Here is a 12294-nt window from a genome sequence, read left to right as displayed (position 1 = left end):
AAGCCTTTACCCACACACTCATTTTTAAGTTAATCAGATAAAAAGCATTAAATCAGACAAGAACCCCATAAAAACTTCTTGCTTAGTACGGTAATGAACTAAAGATTAAATAAATTGAAATTTGTTAACTTTAATCAAAGGCAAAAATCTTCAAAGGTTGAAAAAGTTGTAAAATCTTCTAAAAATCAACTTGTAGAAATAATACCCTTCTATATGCCAGATACTATTAATTCAGCTTTAATCTTTCATTTATTGTTGATCTGCTGAATAAATATCACACAATTATTTACAAATCAACACCTGAAAACACATCTACACTGGCACATTTTGTATCAACAATGGCTGCTACTACAAATACAGTTATTTTTCTCATAGAATATTTCAAAGATGCAAGGAGAAAATTATGAACTAAACTGATAAAATGTTATAAAATGCAGAAAACAAGAGAGTTTCTTCCCACCTTTCATTTTTGTCTACAGCAGCAAGTTTGGCTTCATCTGTAGTCCTGCTGCTTGTTTTTTTCTTCTTCTCCCTCTTTTTTCTGCTAAGCAGTTCATCCTTGATGTAGAAAAAACTACAGTTACAGGTTATCATTAACATGTAAACCACAAATGTTACTGGGACTCTTCTGTGAAGGGTAAACAGTAGAGTAGCATTTATGCAAATGTATCTAGGGGTCCTACATGATTAAGTAAAATGATCTATCTTAACAATAACTGTTGCCATGGTATCCAGTCTTTAAACACACATAAAGTCCAGTTCTGTCACTCATGTGTATCTCCATAGCAATCAAAGTTTTCTAAGAGGAGAAAGCATTCAACTTGCCTCCTTTCTCATTCATCAACTTCAATAATGCAGTAGAAAATTTTAAAAAGTAAATAGATGCTAATGTATGAATATTTTTCAAGTTATGCTTAGTTTTTTTTCTGGTCTACTAAGTGCAGCAGATTTTTATATGACAAAAAAATAAAATAATAAAAAAAATATGGTTTATACTGCTTACCAATGCCTATCTGGTTAAAAAAAAAACCTCAAAACAAAAAAGCATTTAGCTAAGAACAAAGGCAAAGCAAGTATGACTTTTAAATGAACAAAACCTGATTATTTTTAAACAATATTTAGGAAAACCACAGACATGACCACTGTAGCATATGATTCTGTGTCAATAGGCGATAGAAGAGTTTTTATTCCTCTTCTTCCTTCCAGTTAAAACCCAAAGAACTCTCTCATGCTGTTTATTACCAATTTTAGAAAAAAATAAGTAGGTTTTAGATTACTGTTTCTGAGACGTTGAATAGTTCATTCTATAATTACCACCATTTAAAATATAATCCTTTTAAAATATAAAAAATCTGCATTCAAAACAGGGGAAGTGGTAGAGATCCCTATAATATGCAAACTTCTGCAGGAAATTCAATACTAGTAATTGAAGCAAGTTTGATTTATTACCAATACTTACCAGCTGTTTTTCCAGGTAGATTGACCAAACCACAGCATAATGACCCACTGTGAGTATAATGAACAAGAGTAATGCCAGCTCAGCATTGCTCATTTTTCTCACCCGCCTGTAGTAGAATACAGGCTGTCGCCAATCTGGTAGTCCATTGATCAGAATATCATCATACCTACAGTAGCAAATATAACAGGCTTTCATGGACAGCTAAAAATTATATAAGCCAAATCATCCAATTATAAAACAAAACAAGTTATAATCCACAGACTGCTCAAATATTACGCACACAAAAGATCATTTCGGAATTTTTTTTTTTTTTTTTTTTTTTTTTTTTTAAATAGAGCAATGCCTTGTAAGCTGCTAGGCTTGCATCTGGAAACAAATAGAATCCAGAACCAATGCTGGGTAAATGTATAGAGTCTTTTGTTGGAAAAAAAAAAAAAAAAACAAAAAAACAAACCCACAAAAAACCCCCAAAAAACCCCAAAAAAACAAAAACACCAGACTATTTCACTTCTGAAATAATAGACTTCTAAAAATGTAGATACGTTTACCTGCCTAGTAATCAGTGGGTAGGTCTCCATGATAGAAGCAAATAACAAAGCACAAAACTGCTAAATAGGTAGAAAAGAACAAAAGTTCTCAGACACTAGAAACCTTTTTTCTTTCACAAATTAAAGCACAAGTGTTGGGGGGAGGGGAGAGGTATCTTTGCTTTTGTTTTGTTCTTTAGTAGCACGATATCCATTAGGTAAAACTGCTGCCAGACTTAACATCTATTCTGTGTCAGATATAAATTTAAGTTAAAGCCTTGATATTGATGTTAAAAAATAAAGTTCAACACAGCTAGATGATTTTTATTTTCTGTTTGAAAAAGCCATCTCTAATATCAATCGATTTTAAAACTGTTTAATTTTACTAACACTACTGACTGTACAGAAACCATTTTATGACAGTTTGTCAGTTTTTCTTCACACAAATACATTGAAATATCTTAGTATGTCTAGGGTCTTTTATTTATAGTATGTTATCATCAATTTAAAAATAAACAAACTACAGACATGCAAAACAGATTTTTCTATTTGTTAACTTTTCAGAGCAAAGTTTCAAACAAAAATCTCTGCAGTTAACTCAAAAACCTGTATGTTCAAGATGCACAACCTGTTAATCTTAAATTGAGCACAACTCATTACATATTCTAATCACACCATTTCCAGAATTAAATCTGCACTGAAAGGCTTAATTTGGTGCAACACATTGACCAAAATATTTTAATTAAAAATATTCTGAGTTAGTCGCAGGCCTAATTACAGGAATAGAAATAGGGCCTATATTGTCATGCAGGTCAGTAGAACTCAGTAGTAGGTTTTTCTCAAGTAAATTGACCGATCCAGGAATAATAGCGCAGCTGCTAAACTGCCAGTCTTGACATGTAAATCAATTTAAATGCAACAACTGCACTAGCTACTTTGATAGTTATTAAATTGATACCTTGGAGATGTACTAAAAAAAAAAAAATTCCACAAGCAAATTCATTTTTTTAAAGCAGAAAAAGAGGCAATGGTTTTCAATTTAAAAATATACTTTAATTCAGCGCATCTAGAAAAGCTGACTTCTGGTAAAACATTTGTTCAAGTTCACACTGCTATTTCTACGTAAAAGATTTAACGCCTCAATATTCTGCAGTGTTCTGAATATCACTAGAAGTAAAATTCATATTACAAAATTCTATCTTCCCTGACAATTATGAGAATATTAAGATTAATATCCATTATTGTAAAATTTGAATTAATAACTTTTTTGCTTTACCAGTAAGTCAGAACAAACTAACTACTGATGCCTTAACACAAACTCTGTTCAGAAAAATTGTTTAAGACGTTATTTCAAAACTAAAACTTCTACTTAACTTTTTGTTTAAGAGTTAAGTAGAAGTTTTAGCATTTAAAAAACAATAATGCATTTGCTAAACAGTTTACTGTTAGAACACAAGAAAATATTTTATAACTAAAAACCATTTTTAAAACCAATTTGGTTGATAGGATTTCACAAAAGATGCTCTTCCTTTGAAAGCTTCAGAGAAATCTATGTAGAATCAAGAAAGAATGTTTTTAATACTACTATAAATTTATTAAGTATTTGCCTTTTTTATAAACTAAAGCTTGACGTACTGAAGAATGTGAGTACTGATTAAATAAGGTCCATATATGCTAATCAAACCAATACAGGAATATGTAAAACAAGATTGCAAACTAACGTTTGGCAACAAATGTTCTATTACAGATTATCTGTTAAGAAAAAATAAATTAAGACAGCAGTCTCTCTTGCATTAAACACTTTAAACAGCATTCTGTATTTACTAGGCTATGTCCGCTGTTCCGAACAACAGTCTCCAAGGATTAAGTCTCAGAATCAATGCTCTATTGATTTTACTATCAATGAGCATTATGGCTCACACGACTGGCCATTTTAAGGGAAGATAGCTTCTATTATAACCCACTTTTTAGAATATATACTGTTAAAAGATAAATCACTGCTTTCAATAGTAATTAAGCTCTGTATTTGAAAAATAAAGATATCAATGATTTTTACGTTTTCAACTGGAAAATGATCCTACTGAAACTCAGAAGCTTCCCATAATTTTTAAATCTTGATTCCCAAATTTAGGATATAGTTTAATTAAAAGCCAGTTTCTCATTAAAGAATTTCTTCATGGAAACCTACATTAACTGTGAAAGATAGTTAATCCATGTGCATCAAGAACTATCTTCAAAATTTAATTACAAAGGATTCTTCTTTTGGCAACTTATATTAATTGTTACTCTATATAAGGGGAAAAAAAAATCAAGCTGAAAAGGAAAAATACATCTGCAGTATTTTTTCCTCAGACATGTACACAGAATGCAGCAAATCTTTGACACATGAGTATGCCTGCCAGTTGTCTCTGAAATGTAGCAGTCACCACTATAGAAACAAAAAGACAAAAAAATACCCATTCAAAACTTAAGTTGAATCTTTACTTTTAAACACAAGATTCTATACAAGACCAGTTAGTTTTGTACTAACAAGCAACCAACTGCAAGATTATTAAAATTTCATTCTGTAAAGTTTCATGAAATCATTTTCAGAGGTCTTTGTAGAATCAATTACGTTACAAGGAAAAAAAAAAAAACATAACTGCAGTAGCTAACTACAGTGTCATCTATTTTAATATAATTATAATTTACTTTTCCCTTTAAGAGAGCCAGTACATTTCATATTTCAAATCATTTCAGAAATCTGATATAGTTTATGTACTATAACCTTGAATTAATGAGATCTATTCTGAACTATGGGAAGACTGCACTGGTATTTTTTATTTTGGAAGTCTTTTTTCCTCAAGCTGTCAAAGACATCCAGCATAACATCAGCCAGAACAATTTATACCTATGAATACAGACATCTAATTATAATGAGAGCTAAGATAAACACCTTTCATACTCTAAACAAGTATATCTTGATTCCTTTGCAAATGCTTCCTGTAATCAAGCCCACATTGTTACAGAGGATAGGCTTGTTAGGAAAAAAAGCTCCTTAAAATGGTAACAAACAATGAAATTAAAATCCAATATTTTTGCTTAATTACAATTAATAGAAGTCTGTAAAACTATCTACTTTTTCATAAATTAAAAATAATCTAAGGCTAATAAAATTTATCATTGTCAAGTTGATTTACCAATAAACGCCATAAAGTATATTTCAGGAAATGCACCTATCTCTACATATCCTAAAGATAAACTTTTCTGTAGAATTTCAAATACTCTGCAGTGTGTATACAAAACAAAATACTACCTTCTGTTGCATGAATGTTTAATCTAATGTTAAACACTGCTACATTAAACAACGCTGCATATATGCTTAATGTTGGAATATTAGAATGTTTTCATTATGTATCAGTCAAAGCATCTAAGAGATGATGTAAGTACTAACATGGTAATATTCCTATATTCTGTAGTACTACTACTAATATTAGTATACTTCACAAGCAACTATATAACTTTCTCAGAAAAGCAAACTAGATTTTAATTATAAAGTCCCGTATTATAATTGTCAGTAGAGGAACGATAATATTTTAAGAAAGGCTTCTGCCATCACGTAAAATAAAAATTCACTGATAAATATGAAAATACATTACAGATAGCCTGCCAACAGATCTTCCTTTTTAAAATGCTGTTTCTGTACACGCACAAAACCAATTAATACCTCTAATAATCACCAAGACATGGAGGAAGGGTGTAATTAGAACCAGTTTTATTGATTCAAAATGAGATAATCACACAGGCTCAGAGTGCAGGACCTTATTCCTGTTTTTGGTTCCACTCTTTGTATGTACACCAGGCCCAATGCTAGATTACATCACTTTTGAAACAAACAGTAAGACACAGGTATGGCTGACTTCACTGTACAGAAGCAGAAGTCTGCAGCTCACTCTCCCTGAAGTGGTGAATGCTGTGCCCCAAACCTTTTAGGTGTCCAGTTGCGAAGGGATTCCCAGCTAAACTGCCAGAATTCCTCGCCAATTAATTTGTAAGGAATTGAACTAATTTCCATCTCATCCCATCAAGTCTTAGAGTTACTTTAGAAATAAAAACTACCACACTGCCATGGGGGAGGAAAGAAAAAAAAACAAAAGCCAGAAAACTTTGTTACAGCAGATCCAAGTAAGTATGGAATAAGTGGAATCAGGACGAAACTGAGTTGATAAGCCCTGAGAGACAACAAGTGCAGCATAGTTTCTCCCCAGTGCATGGGCACGACAGTAAACTTTGAGCCTCTTCCACTAGGTCCATCACCTCACATAATGCATAGTCAAATACCAACATTTAAAGTAGGAAGATCCCAAAAAGCCACAACTCTCACCTTTCCTTTGCCATAGAGTTGCAAGAAACTCATGAGTTACCTTAAAACAGAAGACAATACTACGGGGGTGTAACTCCTAGCATACTTACTTACGATTTGTTTTAAAGACATGCTACAATAATGCAACAATGCCTTACAGGACATATGATTCTCCATTTACAAGCTCAACTGAGAGTTTATCATTAATTAAACTGTGTAAGAAATCTGATCAATAAAGGTTTTCTCAAAGTATGAGATCATATAGGTCTGCTACTCTACATGTTATTTCTAAACTCTGCATATTATTTCCAGATCATTATTGTTCACCTTACCTGAAGGTAAACACTATTTAATCCACTACATTTATATTTATTCAACTACAGAAGCAATATCAACCATACGTACACACTGTGCAAGGAAAAATACTACATTCTCTATGTACAAAACAAGTTATCGACAATTAAATCAATCTAAGCTAGAACAATCTACTGCTGCTCTAACTTCTCATTTGTAATCGCTCTGCTGCACTAATTATCAATATTCTCACAAAGAAGTTGGGTAAGTGAGTCACATTCATAATGTATACAAGACTTAAAAACATTTTTACAAGCTGCTGCATCACAGTTCCATGCAAAAAGCTGCTATTACAGCTACAAGGAAATTCCTAGAAGTTCCATGCTGAAACTATATTTCAGAGACGCAATATCACGAAGTGTATGTAAACAACGTTTTAAACAAAAAGGTGGGAAAATTTGGGGGATAACTCACTTTTCAAGTGGTCTGAAATGATTTAACTAACATTTTCTTTTAAATTTTTATTGAGTAGAACTTCACAATGAAATTGTCTTGAGACAGGTAAAAAAAAAAAAATCAAATTTCTAACAGTACTTTATGAAGTACATTTTCATGACACTAAAAGAGAGTATTATCAAAAGTAGATAATCTGTACTAAAAAACCTGGACTCTGGCCAAGATACCTGCAAAACCAAAGACTCTTCAAAGAAATGTCTCATGAAGCCCTGTTGAAAGACTTGTAAGCTGAAAGATGATTTATGAAAAACTCCAACTCAAGACCAAAACTCTTTCAGTGTCCCAGTTTTCCTGATAATCACTAGTTTAAGTGGTCATCTACTTAAAAGAAAAAAAAAAAAAAAGAAAAAGAAAAAAAAAAAAAAAAAGGCCAAAATAGCCTTCCAGAAAGCAGATCAGCCCCAGGTTTTCAGTTCTTAGTCCTGTTCCCTTCAGGTATTGCTGAACTTGCTCCTAAAGCAGCAAGGACAATTATAATTTATTTTTAAAAATATACTATATATATATTGAAGTTTAAAGTATTTTAGATAATACATCCGAAAGAAAAAGCAATTAACTAAGGTACAGAAACAATGCTGAAGACAATATACACTGGAAATAATCCCTAAATATCACGCAACAAACCTTTTACTGACAGTGAGATATGACTGACAGTTGAATCAGTGGTCTATATTTTCAACCAAAGCTTTAATAAAACAAGCCATTATAATTGACACAACTCGATAAAAAGTGATACAATTGTTAAGTGTTAAAGTTGCTCCACATAACAGCTAGCTTTTAAAGTTCTTTCAAATACTAGTTTTAAAGGAGAATAACCAGTATATCAAATACACACCAGCTTCCCCTTTAAGCCACATACAACCTTTAATTAAAACAGCTACATAAGAATTATAAACTTAAATTACCCAAAAAAAAAATCATCTGAAGAGTAAAATAGGACTTCAATATATCAATGGCACGAATGCTTTATTTAAGAACCTGTGCAAATTATCTCACCTCTGCCTCCTTTCTTCATCCTTTAAAACCTCATAGATGGCCACCAACTAAAAGAAAAACAGAAAAAGGAACAAACCACACAAAAGAGTTTACTTTGTGATTGAGTTTATAAAGTTTAAATAGTAGTATTATATTTTACATTTGCCAACTAATGACGTTTGCTAGTTTTCACTTTTCCCTACAACACTAAGCAAACTCCATATGCAAAAGAAAGTGACATATTCATATACAGTGTCATCAGTTCCACAAACAAGCAACTCCTACAAGACTTTTTTTCCATCCTCACATGTGTCTGAGTTGTCTCAGTTACACCTTAAAAATAAAAGGTATCATTTGTTTCATCCTAAAGATCCTACAGAAATTAACTAGCCTGTATTTAGTCATTAGAAGTATATTTTTAAAGGTAGAACTAATTACAATATTCTTGTGGTTTCACTCCGTAAAGATTCAAAATGCAAAAATTCAAAAACTAAAATTAATCACTTAAATTAAATTACGCTTACATATGACTTGCATTGAGAACTGATCAGAAATTTTCCCTACTGCTTTTGAAAAGACTGTTTATAAATAGTCTTACATAAAGTGCAAAACATATTTTCCTCCTAAGAGTATAAATCCAAATCTTATGTTAAAATTATTTTTAATATACATGTAAATACTGAGTTATTCAGCATGTTAATTCTGAAAAAGTGTGCTTGTTTTTAATCTAGATACATAAAGAAAAATGTAATGCGATATTCAACTTAGTAATTTCAAAGGTGTACCATTGTTCTTACTAAACAGACATCACAATAAAAAATTGTTATTCTATTTTCCCTAAAACGTTTATTGCCAAACATTGCACTTACTTGCCTAAACTGTGTTTCTGCGTTTTCATCTTTATTCTTATCTGGGTGTAAAATTAGTGAAAGCTTTCGATATGCTTTCCGAATGTCTGCCGACGAAGCATCCTGAAAAAGGAAAAGAAAGCAAACTGTCAGAAACTAATTCCCAGAACTTTGTTAAGACATGAGGACAGCCACCAAGTCCAGAAACTAAGGCAATGTAATTTGAGATGTCTAACAACCAAACCATGCAGTCTAAATGACTGAACAGTCATTCAGTACAATTCATCTTTCATCTTAAATTCCTTCATTACCATACATCTATTACAATGAAATTTGCAAAAACTTCCACACACTTTATTGCTTAAAAACTAACCCGGGCACCTTCTGCACCATTTAAAACTTCAAATAAAACCTGAAAATCATTGCATCTGCGTATCTTCAAGACAGACAGCATTTCAGCAAATTATCATGCTCAATTTCCCAAACTCAGGACTTGCGATGAACTCTTCCCCTATTAATATTTGCATGTAATTCACCACTAATAGGACTTCCATTCAACTTCGGCTTCACCATGTCTAAAGAATTGTATTTTTCTAAGTAGCTTCAATTGCAGTCGTGAAGCTATATAGTAGCACTGCACTGACATCAATCTATACCTTAATCATTATGAGAATTGCACACATTTTGGGAGAAAAAATAAAACTCAGAACGTAAAATGCATCAATGATCTACCAACTTAGCTGCACAATGCACAAACCTCTGAATTAATGATGGCTGTTTAGTACTTGCTATAAAGATATCCAGAAATGGAAGGTTTTGAGAGTATTATGTAGTATATAGGTATTCAGAAGATCCACAAAGCATCACGTTTAAAGAGAACTACTTGCATTCTATTCCTAACATGCCCAAGGCAACATTTCAGAAATCAACTGTTTATCTGACAATTGTTATTTCTTGATGTTATACAGAGTTCCCCAGTATATTCTCGTTCTTAAAATTACAGTGTCAATAGGGATTAAAAAACAGCAAAACTCATATCTGAATCAGCTGTGAGAGGAACAGAGCTGAAATAAGATAATAATGCAATACTGTAATTAGTCTGTCAGGCTTTTTATTACAAATCATTATTTTCCATTTTAAAATTTTCAGTTTTATAACATGAGGCTATAAGGCTGTTTACAAGTTTGGGCCAAGACTGAATATTAGAGAAAGACCAGAGGAGGGGAAGGAGAAAAGGATAAAGTGGATAAAAACGTGGAATTTGAGAAAATTAAGCTTTGAAATTATATTTTAAGGAAGCTGGTATTATCCCCTAATGCCAGACCAAAGTTTTCATAGTCTCTTGTCTTGTCAGAGGAAGGTGCTTTTATTGCTCACTGGGAAGATTTTTCCTGAAAAGACCGCATAGGCATTTTTTCATTTTCATATTTTCCAACAGCTACTTCTTGTACGGCATGCGCACACCAAAGCAGAATTCCTCTGGTTAAGCACCAGCTTGCTTGATTACTGCTTGATTACTGCCAGTGAGTTGTTTCATATTGCCATTGTTTTATACATTTATTTTTAAACTCTTGGTTAAGAGGAAGGAAGAGGTAGTGACAAGGAAACATTAAATTATTGAGATGTAGACTTCATAGAATTATATGAAATAAATGCAAAAATGCAAAGTAAGTAATCTGTTAAAAATTAGGGATTGAGGCGATGATAACCTCCAGAAATTAGGACCTCCACACCATGTATTTGGGACAAACTACAGCTTATTTCTTCTCTACCACACATTTAGATATGCTTGCTATTATTTTTTGAACACTCACTATGAACATTTAAAAATCTGGTAAAAGCATATTAAAGAGTTGTCCCACAGTATGCTTCCAATCACCTCAAACAACAAATAAGCAAAAAAAGTTAGTGTTTTCAGTTGTATCTGAACAATTTGTACTTCAGTTTTATTTAGAAGCAGCTTGATTATTTGTCTAAAAGATCAGGAAAAAAGGTAGTTTATCTGTTTCAAGCTTCAGCAAAGCAAGAGATCCTAAGTCATTCCTGAAAGAATAAAGTTGCTTAAATATTTATATTGCTTCTCAACCTTGAGAAGTTGAAACAAAAGTTTATAAATTTACAAAACCAGATTGTTCATCTTAGTTACCAGAAATAAATTAGAGATGGTTTTGTTTCCCCTCATCAGCTAATCCATTTAGCCACTTCATAAACAATGTGGGCTTGTCTTCAAAACAAAATATAATATTTCAATAGTACTATAGCAAATAAAAATCAAGAAATAGTTTACTGGCCATGGTTTTAGCTAAGCCATGAAAGCGATCTTTACGAGCATATCAGCTAATTGTAATTAAGTCCCTAAAAGGCTGAAAAGGGGACAGCAATAGTAATAAGTAATTAAATAAGGGATGTTGCTGTAAGTTATTTAATTACAACTAACTGGTCCATATAACCTTCTAAAGCAACAGTAAGTCTACCTACTAGCTGATACATCAAACACAACACAGGAAAATGTCATATGTTCCAAACATTTTGCTAATTAATGCTACCTATGGGTAATGTGAGGCATCTTCAGGCAAGGTTCCAGATCTTCTAGGAGCTGCCCTGAAGAAGAGTGGTTGGTTTTTGAGGAAAACCTCTCATCACTACAGAACTTTCTAGCAATATATGGCCTTAACAAGACAAAGAACTATCATTTTCAAACTAAGAAAGAAACATCTACCATCCTGAAGTCCGCTGTTATAAGATACTTTCATTTATAGATAACTGGCTAATTGGCCACCTTCAGTAACGTTTCCATAAAGGCTGAGAAACAAAACAATGAGTTAAGCAGCAGTGTTTTCTACAGACTAAGATATTATTTACATATCAGGGAGAATTCCAAAGATCAGAGAAAGCCATGACGACACTAAGGGGCTTTTTGTTTCAAAGAAAAAGCTCAGAAGATGTGTTCAATGGATTCATTTACAATCAAGAAATCTCAGTTACATCTATGGAGGGAAAAATAAAATCTGTACAGATATATCAGTTAATAGCAGAAGGAGCTGGTAATGTTACAGACAGCTAGTGCATTCAGTGATTTCTCCAACACTGTGCTTCAGGTTGCCGAGTTTTGCCACCAATTAAGCCAAATCACACCATCTCCCTCACGTGGATGCAAACATCAAAAGCATCACCCTATTTCTTGATAACTATCTTTTCAAAGCAATATTACCCCGTCATACTTACAAGGTTGAACACCTCTTTACACATCCGTTTCCTGTGAACGGACCTTGCAAGTGGAGAACTACTCTCACTGCAACAACAGCACACACTTCCATGTGCAGCACTTAAGTC

General features: G+C 32.5%; 1 protein-coding gene across 2 annotated transcripts in view; it reads right to left on the bottom strand.

Moving 5' to 3' along the window:
* DNAJC1 (DnaJ heat shock protein family (Hsp40) member C1) overlaps positions 1-12294 on the bottom strand; it is a 109441-nt gene that overhangs the window by 60884 nt on the left and 36263 nt on the right. The window contains exons 1-5 of one of the 2 annotated variants that reach the window (XM_086741546.1): positions 12187-12285; positions 8983-9084; positions 8135-8181; positions 1460-1625; positions 461-558 (exon numbers count right to left, since the gene is read on the bottom strand). In XM_086741546.1, the coding sequence (XP_086597672.1) occupies positions 461-558; positions 1460-1625; positions 8135-8181; positions 8983-9084; positions 12187-12210 (437 nt within the window). In that variant the 5' untranslated portion in view covers positions 12211-12285. Of the gene's footprint in view, positions 1-460; positions 559-1459; positions 1626-8134; positions 8182-8982; positions 9085-12186; positions 12286-12294 lie in introns of those variants that run through there. The other variant, XM_086741545.1, reaches the window with a different exon arrangement.

Source organism: Chlamydotis macqueenii, chromosome 2 (assembly GCF_036417535.1).
Source record: "Chlamydotis macqueenii isolate bChlMac1 chromosome 2, bChlMac1.mat, whole genome shotgun sequence".
Lineage (NCBI taxonomy): Eukaryota > Metazoa > Chordata > Aves > Otidiformes > Otididae > Chlamydotis > Chlamydotis macqueenii.
This window is presented reverse-complemented; position numbering and strand designations above follow the sequence as displayed.